The following is an 18,500-nucleotide window of genomic DNA, read 5'->3' as shown; positions in this document are numbered from 1 at the left end:
AATGAAAATAGGACTGAGGACAGACAAAGAAGAAAAGCTGAGCGTATATATGAGATGCATAAGTATATTTTAAGATGCTAGAGTACAGAGTTAAATTTCATATATATATATATATATATATATATATATATATATATATATATTCATATAACAGACTATCATCTACCACAATAAATAAGCTTGAAAGTTTTATATATATTGGAACATCAAACAGTTTTAAAGACTCATAGTAATTCAAAAATTTATTGCTCCAGCTCAACCAACTCTGCCCCTCTCTCTTTCCCATAAACACAAACTGTTTGTTCTTAATTCAAGAACATATCTTATCACAAAAATTATATATTCCACCTTCTACCATTCTTGAGAATCTTTAAAACCCAGTTCTTACATTTTTTTACTTTTTTCTGGGCAATGTCGATGGAATACATAGTGAAGGTTGAAGAAGCAAAGGCTTCAAGTGATGGAAAACCATCAACAGGTCCTGTTTTTAGGTGCATTTATGCCAAAGATGGTCTCCTGGAAGTGCCTGCAGGGCTTGACTCTCCATGGCAGTTCTTTAGGTATCTTTTTTAATGATCTTTACTGTATTGTATTGTTTTATTAGTTAGTAGTTTTTCTATTTTGTTTGTTCTGATAGTTTTGGCATCTTTGTTGAAAATGGTTCTTGCAAAAACAGAGCAAATCTTTTTTTTTTTTTTTTGCCTTCTTTGTCTAATTGTCTCTGTTTTCTTGAAGAGTGAAATGTAACGTATCAATGGAGGTAAGGATTTTGACATTGGAGTTTTCATTAGCGTCATTTGGCCTGTATATTCTAATTCTTATCTGATGCATTCAAGGTTAGATACTCATTATCGAAGCCATTTGAAAATATGGTTAAAGAACATTTTAGACACAGAAATTAATAGCCATTTTGAAAATTCGTATCCAAATTATTGGAGATGAATTTCTATGTTATGCAATATCAGGTTATGTATAGTTTTATTTATTTCATTTTTTTTTCATTACTAATACTATTTTTTGTAAATAGATTTTGATTTGGACAAATTTGTAATAATATTTAATCCATATAAAAAATGAAACAAAAAAAAAATTTGTAATGCGACCTTCGCATTATTAATGGGACCCTCTAATCAACTGAGCTAATAAACCAATTCATAAATTAAATTTATTTATTTATATCAAGATTTGAATTTAAATTTCATATGAATTTGTTCTAATGCAGTGATTCTGCCCTGAAGAACCCAAATAGCCAAATGCTGGGTCGACGTGAAGTGACAGATTCCAAGGTCATTCTCACTTTAAAAAGCTTGCTAACGTTGAAACTTGAATTGACTATTGTGCTGATAGGTTGCAGCTTGTCTCATAAAGCGGGCAAGATGTCAAGCCTTATGGGCAATTTAAGAACTTTCAATGTTAAGAAATAAAAATGAAAGAAAGACTTTTGATAGATTTTTCTACCTTTGAAACATTATTGTCCATAAAATAAATTGAAAGGCTTCTAAATTTTTGATATACAAGCTGCAGGTTGGTCCTTATGTGTGGCTGACTTATAAACAAGTTTATGATTCTGCAATAAAAATAGGCTCATCAATGAGAAGCAGAGGTCTCAATCCTGTAAGTCAAATCCTTAACTAATTTTTTTTTTCAATTAATGTCAATAAGTGAATATATTTTTTTCTTGAATACTGGTTTTGAAAATTAAATAAACATGAAAATAAATTATTTAGTTACATTTTTAGGGTGATTGTTGCGGTATATATGGTTCTAACTGCCCAGAATGGATTACTGCAATGGAGGTAATGATTTTTCTATTATTAAGATTAAATTCATTTTGGTTAATTCTAACTAAATTATCTCTTTTTTTTTTATTATTTTTTTCTAAATTTTTCTTCCTCAGGCTTGTAACAGCCAGGCTATTACATATGTGCCACTATATGACACTCTTGGTATGCACTTTTTTTTTTTATTTATTTAAATTCACTTCCAATGAGTATTATTTTGGATATACTTAATTTTAGATTCTAAGAGATTTAATTATTGAATACATTACCATTTACAGGTCCTAATGCAGTAGAGTTCATAATCAACCATGCTGAAGTTTCTCTAGCTTTTGTCCAAGAGACCAAGCTCTCTTCTGTAAGTCATCATTATTATCAATTAATCCCAGAAATTAATAATAAAAAAAGATTGGAATTTAAACTATTTTAATAATTTTTTTTATATTCTCTTTATTTCACACAAATAAAAATGTCTTGTGCAGATTCTATCTTGCCTGCCAAGATGCTCATCATATTTGAAAAGTAGGTCATTTTAAAAATAACAGACTAATTAAGAACTGTATTTGTGGTTCAGGGTTATAATAATTAATTATACTTTGATTTTCTTTTATTTAGCTATTGTTAGCTTTGGAAACATTTCTAGCCTGCAAAAGAAGGAAGCTGAGGAATTAGGAGTGTCTTGCTTTTCATGGGAGGAATTTTCTCAGCTGGTAACATTTTGACATTAATGATCATTTAATCCTGAAACTCAAATCATTACTTTCAGTTTGGTTTTCTAAAAAATTTTACCTTGCTACCGGCTTTTCGACAGGGAAGTTCGGATTGTGAATTACCCCCAAAGCAGAAGACTGATATATGTACAATAATGTATACTAGTGGAACAACAGGAGAACCAAAAGGTGTTATTCTTAATAATGGGGCTATAATGGCTGAAGTATTATCCGTTGGTCATCTACTTTCTCTTACAGACAAAGAGGTAAGTAATTGTATTTTTCATTGAGATCGAAACTATTTTTCCAAAATGACACTATTCGCGTGTTTTCCATTGTTGCTATGATTGCTTTTTCCATTGACTGAAGTCCTGACTTTGCAGAGATCGTCCGTTGAACTCAAGTGAATCTTACCACTTGAGCCACTTTTCATGGGTAGAAATTGTTTGACTTTAATGTTTGACATATAGTGTTCCATACGCAGGCTGGAGAAGAAGATTCATACTTCTCTTTTCTTCCTTTGGCTCATGTATATGATCAAATAATTGAGACCTATTGCATCTACAGAGGTGCCTCTATAGGATTTTGGAGAGGGGTAAGGATCAAGAATCAGATTTGATTATGTTTTTCCAAAATCTTGAATTTCCAATTAAATTCACTGAAGTTTTTTCTTGCATTTTATTCATAGGATGTAAGATATTTGATTGAGGATGCTCAAGAATTGAAGCCAAGTATATTTTGTGGAGTCCCTAGAGTCTATGACCGTATATACACTGGTATATGCAATGATTAAATATAAGTAAATATATCTGTTCAGTAATTGTTGTTTTAAGCATTTTCTTTATTCTTGAAGGTACATTAAGTAAAATTTCATCTGGAGGTGCTTTGAGGAAGAAACTGTTTGATTTTGCATATAATTAGTAAGTTATAATTTTAACCTCTTCACCTTTTTTTATTTTATCTCCTAAGCATATAAACTACAACTGATAAGGAATTTGTTGACAGCAAACTTGCGAATCTTGAGAAGGGACTTCCTCAAGCTCAAGCAGCTCCCCTATTAGACAGGCTTGTGTTTGAGAAGGTTAGGCATTTTATTTACTCTCAAAAAGTTCCTTTCTTTTTTTTTTTTTTTCAAAATAAAATCTAAATTACGTTTCTTGATAGACAAAACAAACGTTGGGAGGTCGAGTTCGAATCATGTTATCTGGTGCGGCACCTTTGCCTAAGCATGTAGAGGAGTTCTTGAGAGTCACTGCCTGCTCTACCTTATCACAAGGCTATGGTATGAAAGAATCAAGACATCTGATGCTGCAATTTTTGCCTAAGCATATAGAGAATGCGCATTAAAATTAGTATTATTTGCTTCTTTTTTTTGGTGTAATAGGTTTGACAGAAAGTTGTGGAGGCTGTTTTACATCAATAGGTGATGTGTATCCAATGATTGGAACTGTTGGAGTTCCTATGACAACAATTGAGGCAAGGCTCGAGTCTGTGCCAGAAATGGGATATGATGCATTATCTAGCGTTCCGCGTGGCGAAATCTGCCTTAGGGGAAATACATTGTTTTCTGGTTACCACAAAAGAGAAGATCTAAGTAATGAAGTTCTTGTTGATGGGTGGTTTCATACAGGTAAAATAACTTTTTTTCAACTGAACTTCTTTCAAGTGCCTAAATAGCTTCTTTTAGCACATTTTACTTAGCTGCTAATAATGGAAATTCTTTGCAGGTGACATTGGAGAATTGCAGCCCAATGGAGCAATGAAGATAATTGACAGGAAAAAGAACATATTCAAGTTATCGCAAGGCGAATATGTTGCAGTCGAGAGTCTTGAAAATACATATATGCGATGCCCTCTTATAGCATCGGTAAGTTGTTCATAGTTTCTGTCTTTCTATAACATAGCAGTTGATTTAACTTTTTTCTGTTCTGCAGATTTGGGTATACGGCAATAGTTTCGAGTCGTTTCTAGTTGCTGTAGTAGTTCCTGAGAGACAGCCACTTGAGAATTGGGCAGCAAACAATAATTTCAAAGATGATTTTAAATCTTTATGCAAAAATCCTAAGGCTAGAAGATATATTTTAGATGAGCTCAATAGCATTGGTCAGAAACATAAAGTATGTGTATGATTTTCTTTGTTCTGTGCATATTAGTATTTTTATCTCCTCAACTAACATGAGAAATATTGCACAGCTCAAAGGATTTGAAATGCTAAGAGCAGTTCATTTGGAACCACATCCATTTGATATTGAAAGGGATCTGATAACTCCAACATTTAAGCTGAAGAGGCCTCAGTTACTCAAACACTACAAGGTGTTTTATAATGCATATTTGCCAAATTATTAAGGAAACATGACATCATTTCTGACTTTACTGCTAAATATTTTGTGCAGGGCTGCATCGACCAACTGTATAGCGAAGCCAAGGGATCGAAGGCATGATAACAATTCTTTAAGCAAGAACATAATATCCAGATGTGCAGAACTGACTGGAATTTCAAGAACATAAGGCTAATATTGTGTGATAAGCTCGAAGAGGGGGAAAAAGTGTAGTGATACCTTAAAGCAACTCTTTTTATCATTTTCAATTGTCATGGAAATTACTTATAAAACAATATTATACTTTTGTTAAAACTATTAATGTCATTTTCATTGTTTTGAGTCAATAAACTTGTGAGTGGTGATCAAGGGATTTTTCTTCTGATTATGAAGCCCAGTTCAATCATTTTTTTTATTATGCAACTTTCTTAGAGCAGCATAGTTGGTAAAAAAGAAAATTCAAGTAATTTAGAATCCACTTTTTGCAACTCACAGTCTTCAGTACAATTTCAGAAAAGAGATTTTGCAAACAACTTTCTGCTCTGATAACAACAACTAGTTTAAAATTAAAAATCATCCCAGAAATTAAAAAGAAAATATAAACAATCAGCATAACATTGCCAATATGCTTTATAGTACTTGAGTTGTCTCCAAGATTGCGAAGTCTCAAGTTTGAATCCCCGTAAGAGCCAAACTAACCAAAAAGAAAAACCAATCATCATAGTGTTTCACTTATTTTATTACAGGTAAAGCTAATCAACAATCTTCCGAAGTTCCAACAAACACTTTGTTTACAGCAGTGGCGATACTTAACTGAATTATAATTCAGCTAGGACTTGACAGTTGAAATGCTGTGGTACATTAAAAACTTAAAAAGACCAAGGTGGACATATGTACAATCTGGCTGAGGTCTGCCTAAAGGAAATGAAGTACCAATGCCCAGGCAGGATAAACAAACAAAAGGACTATGCCAATGGTGTTTGATATGCCATGTGCTTTCGTAAAGGAGTTTCTAAAACCTCCAGATGCCCGGATATGTTCTTGAAGCAAATAGCAAGCAATGACAAGGCATATCGCCACACCTATCCAGCTATCTCTTATGGTGCTTGAGAACAAACTGGGAGCCACCACAATCAGAAGAATCAGAGCTGCTGGCATTTCCAGCCAATCTGCAATAGAAGGTATAGTCAAGAAAATTCAGGATCACATTCCTTATACAACCAATACTGTCAGAAAGCTTGCTAAAGTCCCGTAATATCAACATGAGTGTAGAGCAAATTATGTTTAGTTTAAGCATGAAATTCTAATGACAGATTAAGTGAACAGCAACTGTTTGCTTAGTAATAATAGAACAGATGGTGAGTTAAAGGTTGACTAATTTGGTCAAGCCATACAGTGATTGAAACCTGTGTCAATATTATACCTGGAAAACGTCTTGGGAAGAAAAGGCGCAATATAACAGCAATGAAAGCAATCCATTTTCCAAACTCACCTCTGCTCAAAGAAACAACTTAATGGTCAGGAAGATGGAGAAATGGCTATATAACGTAATTTCTATCTAAAGAATGAACCTTCACCTGAAGAGGCTGAATAGTAATGAAGGAAGACTAAAGAAAATGTATGGAATTAACAAGCCAGTAAGTATGTTTGTCCTCCAGTTTGTTCGATCCAAGATCAACAAATAACTGCAGCAAGCATAACATCAGTATTTTAGGCTATAAGACTACCAAAAAATATCAAGGAAATACAAGATTTTTAGCTCGATTTCAAACAAAGGGAAAGTGGACTAAAGGAACAGAACATAAGATCTTTTGCAGCATTGAGAAAAAGTGAAATGCTTACTTGTGAACTCGTATTCTTCCATAATTTTCATTAAGCAACTAGAAAACTACCCCATTGGATAGCATATATATATACAACAATTTTAATTGATGCTATCTGGCTTGTTTATTTTTATGAGAGTATGAAAGTATGAAAACATATGAATACAAAAAACACAAAAAAATCTCTAATTTTATGTTTGATACAGAGGATAATAATTACTTGCTAGCCTCAATTATTAAGAAATTAATAATTGAGACAGAAAACACATAATAACAGATATAATGAAGAAACAACAATAATCATATACCTACTAATATTGCAGCTTAGAATAATACTTTTTTTTATACAATTTTCCACCCAAGTTACATACAAAAAGCTAATGGCAATAATATGACGAACAGCATCAAGGACGAATTAGAGAAATTATGAAAAAAACCAAAGAACCTTTTATTTCAGTTTAAAAAAATATATGAATGATAAGCAAAATAGTAACTATCAGAGTTAAATTAGATTAATTCCTTGTCAAGCCTATGCACACTACAGATTCATCGTATACAGACATTGTAGCTCATATATACAGTTCAAAAAAGCCAAACAATTATCAATTAAGAATTGATTAAGCCAAAAAATCCAGCACAGTTATCTTTCATCAATCAATCGAAGAAAAAGAGGATATATCATTTATGTTCAAGCATATATCACTAAAATTTTAAAAAGGAACATAAACCACCAGAAATAATTTGGAACGTAGAGAAGCAAAATCAAGGTTCTAAAAAGAAGAAAGTCAACATAACTGATCTAAACGCCATAAAAAGAGAGAGAAGAGATGCATACATTGCAGCAAAAGAAGCAACCCATTCAAGAAAAGTGGTCCCAAAACCTAACCCACCAAGCCTAATTGCATGATTGGCTAGCTTTTTAGCAGCATTCTTTAAATCTTTCATATCAGAGGCAATCAAGTCATTCATGGTTTCTTGATCTGTCTTCATTGCTATGTAGCTTTTCTTTCCCATTTCTTTTTCTGGGCGTTTCTTGATCCAAATCTCAAAACCCACACAAAACACAACGTTAGAATTCAAGAAATCGATACACTACCTTACTAAGTGGGAACACCAACAGTATTTGATTGTCGGTTTTCGGTTTCGCAAGAAATTTTCCAGACAATTAAGAGACACGTGGACGTTTATTGTTTACATTGTTTTCGTTCTTCCTTGTTCAAGTTGCTTAATTACGTAACTGTCTGTCGCCAGTTGTGAGCTGTCCTTCCTCTTTGAAATATTTTAATTTTTCTTGAGATATTTTAATTATTCTTTTGAGTTTGGATTTTGGAGGTAATATCTAATAATTGGTGAAAGAAAAATATTTATTCTTGTTACTTGCCTATCGACCTCATATAGGAAAGACACGTAAGACGTATAAAAGGTTTCGTTTCATTTTAATTATAATTACATGGACGATTTTTTATAGGTGAAATAAAAATTGCCTACCACTACAAAAAAAAATATATATATTAATTTCTTATATTTAATAAATTAATGAAATTTATAAACTTAACTTTTAAGGTTAATGAAACTTTTTTCTTTCCATTTTTTCTAACAATTTATATACTCAATAAAATTTAAAAAGTTTGTAATTAAAATTTATTTGAAATTGATTTCTTTATTTGTATTTATTTGTGAAGTTGATATTTTTTCTTGTATGATTATTGTAAAAGCAATTGAGGATAAATTTATTAACATTTTTCCAAACTCCCATTAAATTTTTTCAAAAAAAAAAAAGAAAAAATTATTAACATTTATTTGTTATTCTTTTTTTAGATGTCTTAAAATATTTATAAAATTTCTAAATTTAGACGTGTAAATAATTATTTTTTCATAATAATCTTTATGACATTCATTAAATGAGAGATTTTTATTAATATCTTCGATAAATTAAGAATAAAAGAAAAAATTATTAACTAAATTCTTAAAAACATATTTTATCAAACTATATAAATAAAATGGTATAAACCCAATTTGCACCATCCAAAAGGACAAAATAAGTAATAAGAAGGGCTCATACACCTGGGTTTTCATCATTTTATTTTATATTTTGACCATGATCAAGTACTTGTGGCCTTAGTCAACGAAGTGAATGTCACTGATGAAGCCAACCCCAGTCCCTTCTTCGTTTCAACCGTACACGTGTCATAACGTAAGAAAAACTCCACCAACATAACCATACCTAGTAGCACCACCAAATCTTTCCCCGGACACTGCTTATTCTCTGCCGTTGGATTTACCATCTCACGATCATTTGACCAGTAGAGATACTTCAACAGTTTCTCCCCCTCTTCTCCTACAAACCTATGGCCCACAAACTCATGAGGATTATGAAAAACTTTAGGATCCTTAGTAGCGAGCGGTTGATATCCGAAGATCATTTCACCTTTCTTGATCTGATAAGCCGCATCATGGCTATGGACTATAATATCCTCCTTAGCCTTACCGTATTGGAACGGAACCGGAGGCTCAATTCTTAAAGCTTCGCAAACAACTGACTTAGTCAAAGGCATCTTATCCAGTGCTTGAAAAGTAATGACTGAACCATCCTTTCTAACGGTTCTGATTTCATGTGCAAGTTGAGTGTGTAACTTTTCTCCTGCTTGTGCAACCCACTTGATCATGGTAGGGAAAAAAACTTTCATACCTCCGTAAGCGTTGAAACCAGCAAGAAAAACAAGATTATGACATGCTTCATCTCTTTTAATCCCAAAACTCTCTGCTTTATCAAGAACAGAACCTGAATGCTCATAAAAGGATTCATAAAGCTTTCCATAATCAGATTTTACAAGGAAGAAAGGAAGTGGAAATGTATGAAGCAAGAAATCTTCAAAATATTTAAAGAATTTAGGTAAATTTAGGGTTGCAAGTGGTGCAAGTTGTAAAGCTAACCATTTATCAAGAACAGAAGGTCCTTTCGATCCAATTTTTGTATTCAAAGGATCTTTATCGCAAAAAAGGCGAAAAACAAAGTTAAAAGACATCGAATCACTTAAAGAATTGAAATAAGCTTTATTTTTAGAGCTCATTTCTTCTTCAATGTCAATAAAAAGTTGCCTTAAGCATGTAGTAAAGAGAGGGATAAAAATATTATGCTTTGATGATAATATAGAGAGAAAAAATGATTTTAGCTTGGTGTGGTTTGGCTCAGAAGGATCTAGATAAGCGCAAACTCGATATCCTCCGGTGAAGGAAACGGAAGGGAAGAAAGTTCCGTCAAGAACGTTTTTCTTTTCGACTTTTGACGTGTCGAAAAGAAGAGGAAATGAGATAGCATCAAGAAGAGCAATGACTTTAGGGTTTTTAGCAATGAAAGGACCAGGAGGCATGTTTGTTTTTATAATTGTTGAGTTGTGTTTTTGAATACGAGTTTTAAAGAAATCATCAGTGCCTTGGTTATAGAAGTAATCTAGACGATCTTTAATGGCGCCAAAAAAAGAGTAGCCATAGTCACCTGGAATTGGCTTCAATGGAAGCTCTCGTGGAGAGAAAGAAGGAGAAGAAGAGGACATTTTTCAGTTCTTGAAATTGGGGTTTTAATTTTTTTGTCCTTTTGGATTTGGGGTGTCTAGTATTACGTACTGCAGGCTGCAGCAATATCTTATATAGGAGTTGGTTGGTTATATGTGCACATATGTAGAACATTTTTCTTTTCTTTTATTGTGTGTTGCCTCGAATTTCTGCCCACAGTTTGTTTCTTGAAGCTCCGTTATCTACTTTATGTTGCTTTACTTGGGTACAAACCATGAAGATAGTTTTGCTTACCACCCGATGTGGTGGCCTGCTGATAAACACGACATTGATGATCCACTTGCTTAATCCACCACTTGCTTGATCTAGGTTTGGACTCTATTGTTGTGGGACAAGGACTGTAATAATATGATCCTATAAAAAGAAGGGCAGCGTCTCCCATTATGAAAGTGTCTTAAATCTGGACCTCAACATCTGATAGGTGGCTCGAGCCGATGAGACACTGACTAACACTTTAGTAGTCTCTTTTTTTCTTTTTTTCTTTTTAAATAATTTTGCTTGAGTGCAAAGCACGTTGTGAAGTCGGGCAGCCTTTTGCTTTGGAAGTCTATAAATATAGACAACGGCCATTTGGCCATTTTTGTTGACGAGAGACGCAGCCGGAAGAATACGTTTCTTGCCATTTTCCTGCTCTTATCTTAGGTACAGTAATTTTGTCCAATAATTAATTACCATTATAATTATAAGAGAGAAAAATATTAATAAGATTTGGATATTTTTGGGTTTAAGATTTGAGTGTTATCTCCCACTTTGTACTTTATATTTTCACTATTAATTAATGGATTTTATTCTCTTTCGCTTATGGATATAGGGTTTGTTCGGTAAAATTAGTTATTTTGGTGGCTATTAACTATTTTAGTAGCGTTTAGCCGTTAGCTATAGTAAATTTTCATGAAATGCTACAAGCTAACTGTTATATGGGTTAACTTTTTATAAAATACTACGTCAACTTCTAAAAGTTAATTCAAACGCTATGTTATCAAATGCTATAAAAAATACAGCATTTAGCGTTTTGACTAATCAAACTCCTGCTACTCAAAAAATTATTGTCGAACATAATCGTAGACTTACCTGAAGCACCTAAATTTTATCCCTCTTATTATTATTTTTTGTTGTCGCATTATTATTTTTCCATTTGTCCCAAATAAATATTATATTTGACGTTTCTGCTGAATCCGTAATAAGTGATATCCCAAATATTGTCGCATTATCATAACATATTGTTTTTTTGGATGTCGAACTATTACCGCGGTTGTTCCTATGTCATTTTCTTTTCCTTCTAAGGCACACATGGAACATTTTCTTTTAAATTCTAACTTTTTGTTTTTTTTGTATTAATTAATGTGAAGAAGAATCATTAACCATTAGTGGAATGGTAAAAGTAATCCAACTGCTAATAAGATATTGTTAGTGGGATTAGTTGGAGATTTAGCCATTATTAAGCACACTAATTGCCTTGATTTGTGCTCATTTTGCCATAGCCATTGCTTTCTGTCTATCTGCTACTTCTGTTCTTATTAAGCCAAGCCAAGAAGATAAGCCAAACAGACAAAAAAATGTGGGAGAATAGATTGTTGTCAAAAAAAGCCCAGCCATGAATATTATAATCCACAATTAGAGAAATTCTTAAACCCACGTAAGGAGATAAAGCTGCATCACCAACTTGTTTTTCTCCATCCCACATCAGTAGCTCTTAAACCAACGCAAATGCATTTCCTATCTCGGACCAAAATGGAAATATGAAATAATTAACATGAAATAGGTTAGAAAAAAGAGCAAGTTGGTGATACGGTTTTATTTCATTTGATGAGTTTAGCTGATATGATAGACTTAGTCTACCCAAGAATTTCTCTCACAATTGATTAGAAAAAAAAAAAAAAAAAAGACTCAAGAAGAATACAAGATCAGCTACAAAAGGATTAAATGGTATGTCTCAACATGGATTTCATTTTCATTTTTTGACACAAGTTCACATTGTTAATGAAATAATAAAAGCTTGTTCAAGCAACAACCTGTGACACAGCACAACTCCAGCATGGAGTTTTATAGTTTTGCATTGTTTTAGCTAAGCATGATCGGTTCCAGATCTAGGTTTCGGTTACAACACTGCTGATTTCAATTATAAGAAATGTGAAATTGAAATTGAACCATTTTTTAAGTTGTGTTTAAAACGGTTTTGAAATTACGAATTCCGATTTGATTTTGGTTTGGAAGCAAAATTAGATTATTTATTTCAGAATTTTTAATCAAAACTCTTTTTTACACAAATAATAATAATAAGAAACATTACCGTTGAAGAACGCTAAATCAATTTAATAAAAATTCTTAACCTTTATTTTAAAAAATTATAATAAAATAAAAAAAATAAATTAAGAGTTTCTTTAAGAACATGTTTTTCATGGTTTCGAACAGAAACCATCGGTTTTAAACCAAAACTGCTGATTCCGCTTTCAAAAAATGAAGAATCAAACCCTAACCTTAACTACTCTCTTTTAATTATAGTTTTGAAACATGAACCGTTAATAATAGTTTAGTGCCGATTTCGATTGGTTTGATTTCAATTCGTTTCCATTTGAAACCGAAACTTGGTCAACCTTAATTTTAGCTACATTGCATTAAAAGCCCTAAATATTCTAGATAATGATGTACAAGTTCCATTTCAAAATTGATACAAAAAAAGAAATGGTCAAAATTCAAATACTACCTTAACAACAGGTGATTTTTGTGAGTAATGGCATTTGCAGGTGAGTCATAAGCTGCAAGAAAAGAAATAAAATACTCACTCAACCCCTCCAGCAATGAGTACAAGAAACAAAAGAATAACTTGCAAATTTCAAAGTAATCCCATTAAGAAAAAAAAGTTCTCTTAACTTGATATTAAATCTCAATATTAGTTGCATTTCTATTTCCCTTTTTATACTCAAATAATAAAAAATACGTATGTCCGTTTGGCGAACATTGAAATTAAGAAATAAAATTCTTCTCAATGATCATTAAATCCCTACATATCAAATTGAAAAATTAAAATCTATGAAAGCAATATTTACATCTTTCACGTAACAAGATTTAATTAAATTCGAGATCTTTTGATGAATATATATAAGCCAAATTAGAAATTGAAGTGTTGGAATTTCCTCACAAACAAAAATTTCTTCAACATTCTATGAGTTAAGATATTCAGAAAATATAAGAAACTCAAAGATATTAACATGAAATCCATAGAATACATTAAATATGTGAATATACATGATGAACATGACCTTGATTTAGTTATCAAGGTTCAATTATTAAGCTGCAACAGATATTACAGAAGGAAATTAGAAAGCAAAATAAAAATGTGTTCCAATTATAACATTATCAAACATAATCAAAATGCACCAAATTTAACAATATCCCTTGACAACATTACTAGACATGTAAAACCCTAATGAGAATCGTCCATCGTCATGGGAAAAAAGCATTAGACCAAAGAGAATTTTGATTAATGTTATCCCCAAAAGGGATCATCATCTCATCATCACCAAACACCATATGTTCTTGTGGGTCGATCCAATCAGTAATCCATTCTTGCCTTTGCATAGCATCCATATTATTACTGTTCATCACCTCAAAATTATTATTCTGCAGCCTCCCAACCTCTCCGCCGCTAGGTCTAGCCACCCCCGACTGTGGCGGCAGCAGCAGTGATGAAGCTGGAGCAACCGTCTGTGAAATTTTGTTATCAGTATTACGCTGTTTCTTAAGTGTTTCAATCTTTATATAAATCTCTTTTAAGTTTTGATCGATCAAGCATCCAAGATCATTCAAATCCGTCATGTTCAAGTTGTTTAGGACAATCTTTCCGGTTAATCCTTGAAACATGAGTTTAGTCACCTCCTTTTTGTGGTTTTCTGTTATTTGTTTCTTGAGTTGTTCATTGCACTTGGATATTCTTTGCCTAATAAAACTTTCTTGGCTCTCCATTTTCTTGATTTGCTCCATCTCAGGCATGTTCTTCAATTGAGCCAATACACATTGGACCCCTGAAGGAGAAGGCCAAACTTCTGGTTGTGAATCGTAAGGGTTGTAAATGATTGCACATGCATCAATCCCGCAAAGAGTGGTTAGCTCACTCACCTTCTTTATTAGCCCGTTCTTCCTTTTCTTGAATGTTGCTCTTCTCGCAGAGTCGTTACTCATGTAAACAAGCTTCACTTTCTTTCTTGTCATGGTGTTTGGTCAAGAAAATAAAAATAGGAAAAGAATATTGAATTTTGGATATTCTTTCTCCTTGGATTCTGTGCTCTATATATATTATGGGATCAGAGTAATAATCAAATTAATCGCATCGGATTAGAAAATTGCTAAACTCGGTTGGCGATATTGTTAATGAATCTTAATTTGGTAACCACATATTTGGACATTCCTTTTTTAATTATTCAAAATTTCTGACATGGAAATGACTTAGCAAGATAATAATGATTCGAGGTGCAAATACGGTGTATTTCCAGATCAAATATAAGGACAGTGGTGGAACCAAAGCAAATAATTAGAGGAGGCGAAATTTTTTTTTTTTTTTTTTTTTTCAAAATGTTGAGATTATAGGTAAAAAGTAAAATTTTCTATATTTTATAAGATAAATTAAAAAAAAAAAAAAAAAAAACAAAATCAGGAGCGGCGCCGCCGTCCCTAGTTCCAGATATGGTGAAATCTTGGGCTTGGTTGTCTAATAATTTTTTCACGATAAGTATGGGGAGTTTTATCTGAAAACGTAAATGATGAGTTGGTAAGGATTTATATTTGGTTAGTTTCATTTTTTTTTTTTTTCTTTAAAGAATAAAATTGCTTCACGTTGCTGATCCATATATTGAAGAGTTATAGTGTACTATGCTATTTTTGGCTAACCCTCATTAAAGTCTACTTAAAGGGACAGAAAAATCTGAACTTATTGCCCATTGGGTTGATGAAACTTCTCCTGGTTGCATCATCTGTAATTATTTTTTTATGGCAACACGAACAAATCACAACAGCAAAATCTTTTTGATTTTGGAAACATAACACATTAAAATCACTTGCCCGTCACTATAAATTATTTTTTCACTTTTCTCAGATGATAAGTTAATTGTTATTTGTCGGCACGTATTTATTAACGGTGCGCACGGGTTGGTTTTGGATGGAAATTACATAATTTCAAGATCCATTCCAAAATACCGGGATATGAAAATGGAATTCCAATTCCGTTTTGATAATTATATATGCTCATCTAGAATTTTTTAGAACAAAAAAGGAAAAGGGAATACTCGACTTTTGAGAAGGGATGGGACGTCTGTACATTACATATCTAATTTAAGAGAGTCTCGTGCTACAATTATTTTTGAAACAAAATTTAGTACGAGACTATTAAATTAATATTTAATTTTTCTTGGAAGCAAAATTTGGGACTGTTTTTAGAAACGATAGATATTGCTGCAGTTCCCTACACACTCCCTAGTGTTTATATATATCATCATAATATTAATTAAATTTTCCTTGTAGAAAAATTACTTCAGTAATAACCTTTATAACCATTAATACATATTAATCACAAGTACATAGTATGAGTATAAATAATGTGCAATGCAACTATTATGTTGGAAGATGGAATGTGGTTCTGAAGTGAAGAATCAAATTCTTGGATTAAATAGTCTACTTCTCAATTAGTTAGTGAAATCCCTTTTGCTTTCTATATCCTGATGGGTGTTCTATGTAATGTGTAGGAAAATTTTGAATTGTTGCAGTATTATTTTTAAAACATTGGCACTGATCATCACTTTTTCACTTTTTATAGTTTGGGGTGTACGCAACCATGCCTTTCATCTTCACTGCATCTTCAAATGGGTGAATTCACAGCATGTGCCGTTGAGAATGGTAGTTTAAAGGATGAAGATTTCGATTGGAACTAAAGTCTAATTTGCCCTATGAACGAACTTGTTATTCAGGGAAAAAAAAAAAAAAAAAAAGGCTATAAAATTGATTTTTTTTTTTGGTTTAAATTACACCCTAAATTCAGGTGCAATTTCTATAAAAAGCGGATAAATTTAGAAGCTTTTTAGGCCAATCACCCATGAATTGCAAATCTAAGGGGTAAACTGAACCAAAAGGGAGATTAAAATAACTGACAATTGATTTAAAAAAAAAAAAAAAAAGAAACTCACTAACTGAGAAGAACACTAGGCATGTCATTAATATTACCTTCCGTTGTTTAGTTAATCAGAGGCTTAAAAGATAGACATATCTGGGGGTGGTCCGTACACGGTCTTCCATGAAAATGGGATAAGCCATTTACCTTCATCACCTGAAAAAAGAAAACATAAACAGAAAAAACAGGGTTATTGCTCGTGTTTCATTACTATAAAATGATCTCTAAGCACAATATTATTTTCAGCATACTAAATGAAATTCAAAGCTTTCAATCATGTTTTCTCAAAATTAAACTATAAAATGCTAATAAAATAGACGTCTATCGCAAAACCCACCATGGAAATTATCTGGACTCAGCCCCAAGAGTTTGCATGCCGCCTCAGCCAAATGAAAAGCATCAGGTATGTTATCTCCTTCAGAGCAGTAACATAATAAGCATGTAACTTTCAAACCTTTTGCCTGATTCAGAAAACAAGAACCACAAGTCAAATCCCTCTGATCTATTTGCATTGAACATTACATTTAGACTCAAAAAGTCACTATGACAAACAAGTGAAAGCTAGACAGACAATGAAGACACTCTAGGAACTTATGGCAAAAAGACATACACTTGTAGTGCAATAGTTCACACAATGATGACAGCCTACGAACTACAAAGAAAACAAAAGTTACAGCAACAACACAAAATGTAAAATCAAATTTGAAGGCTTACAAACAAAAAAGATAATAGGATGAGTTCAAATATTCTTGATTCAAGATATTTTCTAATTAAATTCACAAAGGGTACCTTAAAACAAGAAAAGAGAGCAGCAAAAGGCAAACTTGGATAGTAATCCTCTTCTTCTAGTTCATCTTCGAAAGGCAATCTGTTTTCTCCCGTAGCATTTCCTTCGGCCAAAGCACTAAGATATTTCCAAGACCTCTGAGCAGGGTTGTATTCCTGCAGTCTCTTCCACCCAAGTTTTTCACAATAATCATCTGATCCGTCACTATTGGTACTAGATAGGTAATATGTCTGCAAAACACTGAAATGATAAACTGACAGTTAACAGCATCAAATACTTATGCAGTCGCAAAAAGCATAATCAGTTCAGTGCTTGGATGCCAGGAAGGCAGGAAGTGCTAATATAATGCAAATCCACTTTTAACTGTCCATTCCTGACAGGAATTAGTTAAGAATTCATGCTTTTAATGTATATGGTTCAGTGAAAAATGGATTTGTAACTTTCCATTTAAAAACTGAGCATACCAATCAATGTATCATTTATTATCTTCTTCAGAAGAAAGAGATAGTTGACGAAGTTCTTATACATGTAACTAAGCTTTGAGGACAAAGACCATGTTGTTACTTAACCAGGTGACCAGGAATCCTTAGTGACTGGGCACCAGATGACCGCAAATAATTTTAAGACTGACAACTGATAAGCACACAGTGAAGAAGCTCTAAATACCTTGACGTATCAATTCCTTGCCATCTGCCAAAGTCTAAGCCAGAAAGCAAAACAATGTGCTTCGTTCCACTAGCAGCAGCAAAATTTGCCAAGTTTTTAGCAAATTGGAGCATCATCCCCTGTTTGAACAACTTTTATCAATCAACAATTTCCCAAAGGCGAGTGGCCAGAATTAGAATTTTAAAATATAGCAACTCATGAATTCAATTTCACATGCCTGGTTACAAGTGTTTTTCCAAAGTTGATGACAGACATATGAAAGATGTAAATGCAAAATGAAACTCTGATTTGCGTGTTCCCAATCAACTCTTTGGCTTTCTCTCTCACTATTCTAGTTAGCACGCAATGCAAAAGGATTGGAATTGAGGTCCCAATTGTGATTAATTGCGTTTCTTTTTTCCCCTTTTTTTTCCCACATGGTTCATTTCTCTGTATTTTTCCTCTTCTATAGCAGTCCAATTTAGCACAGGGATGGCCTGAGCATATGAAGGTGCTTGTCTCAGCATGGATTTTTCTATGTTTCCATATAAGTTCACATCATGACCAATAAACCTTTGTTCAAGCAAACAAGTATTTATACACCACAACTCCTTCTAGAAAGTTTCAAGTTTTGCATTGTTTTAGCTACAGGCACAACATAAGCCCCAAGCATCAAGATACTGGAGGAGGGAGTCCCCCAAATTTTCAA

General features: G+C 32.8%; 5 protein-coding genes across 6 annotated transcripts; 1 reads left to right on the top strand and 4 right to left on the bottom strand.

Annotated features, from left to right (window-relative positions):
* Positions 1 to 220: 220 nt before the first annotated feature.
* LACS2 (long-chain acyl-CoA synthetase 2) lies at positions 221 to 5,175 on the top strand. 2 transcript variants are annotated; one of them, XM_037641721.2, is made up of 19 exons: positions 221 to 560; positions 1,223 to 1,286; positions 1,519 to 1,614; positions 1,740 to 1,796; positions 1,898 to 1,946; positions 2,060 to 2,136; positions 2,261 to 2,300; positions 2,394 to 2,488; positions 2,590 to 2,754; positions 2,973 to 3,083; positions 3,177 to 3,264; positions 3,342 to 3,408; positions 3,494 to 3,569; positions 3,653 to 3,770; positions 3,873 to 4,118; positions 4,216 to 4,355; positions 4,423 to 4,605; positions 4,682 to 4,801; positions 4,882 to 5,175. In XM_037641721.2, exons 1-19 carry the CDS (start codon positions 412 to 414, stop codon positions 4,927 to 4,929), a joined length of 1,989 nt encoding a protein of 662 aa, XP_037497649.1. In that variant the 5' UTR covers positions 221 to 411; the 3' UTR covers positions 4,930 to 5,175. The 2 variants fall into 2 exon arrangements, with proteins under 2 accessions (XP_037497649.1, XP_012069337.1); XM_012213947.4 differs by having other exon boundaries at positions 222 to 560; positions 1,525 to 1,614.
* A 326-nt stretch (positions 5,176 to 5,501) lies between these two features.
* LOC105631756 (cold-regulated 413 plasma membrane protein 1) lies at positions 5,502 to 7,896 on the bottom strand. The gene is made up of 4 exons (XM_012213928.4): positions 7,465 to 7,896; positions 6,384 to 6,491; positions 6,230 to 6,300; positions 5,502 to 5,975 (listed from the first exon to the last, which is right to left on the bottom strand). Exons 1-4 carry the CDS (start codon positions 7,641 to 7,643, stop codon positions 5,722 to 5,724), a joined length of 612 nt encoding a protein of 203 aa, XP_012069318.1. The 5' UTR covers positions 7,644 to 7,896; the 3' UTR covers positions 5,502 to 5,721.
* Positions 7,897 to 8,568: 672 nt separating this feature from the next.
* On the bottom strand, positions 8,569 to 10,658 carry LOC105631749 (allene oxide synthase 3). The gene has a single exon (XM_012213921.4). The coding sequence runs from the start codon at positions 10,181 to 10,183 to the stop codon at positions 8,732 to 8,734; it is 1,452 nt and encodes a 483-aa protein (XP_012069311.1). The 5' UTR covers positions 10,184 to 10,658; the 3' UTR covers positions 8,569 to 8,731.
* Positions 10,659 to 13,445: 2,787 nt separating this feature from the next.
* Positions 13,446 to 16,122, bottom strand: LOC105631738 (agamous-like MADS-box protein AGL80). The gene has a single exon (XM_012213911.4). It carries the CDS (start codon positions 14,409 to 14,411, stop codon positions 13,647 to 13,649), a length of 765 nt encoding a protein of 254 aa, XP_012069301.1. The 5' UTR covers positions 14,412 to 16,122; the 3' UTR covers positions 13,446 to 13,646.
* Positions 16,123 to 16,379: 257 nt separating this feature from the next.
* On the bottom strand, positions 16,380 to 17,931 carry LOC105631729 (uncharacterized; the record flags this gene model as incomplete). The annotated part of the gene is given in 4 exon segments (XM_012213902.4): positions 16,380 to 16,515; positions 16,697 to 16,820; positions 17,149 to 17,386; positions 17,813 to 17,931. Coding segments are annotated over 4 exon segments (558 nt in total), but the record flags the coding sequence as incomplete, so codon positions are not given.
* Positions 17,932 to 18,500: the final 569 nt, after the last annotated feature.

The sequence above is a fragment of the Jatropha curcas genome, chromosome 11, assembly GCF_041381405.1.
Source record: "Jatropha curcas cultivar XTBG-Jc1 chromosome 11, XTBG_Jcur_1.0, whole genome shotgun sequence".
NCBI lineage: Eukaryota > Viridiplantae > Streptophyta > Magnoliopsida > Malpighiales > Euphorbiaceae > Jatropha > Jatropha curcas.
Note: the sequence above shows the minus strand (reverse complement) of the source record. Positions and strands in the feature narration are given on the sequence as shown.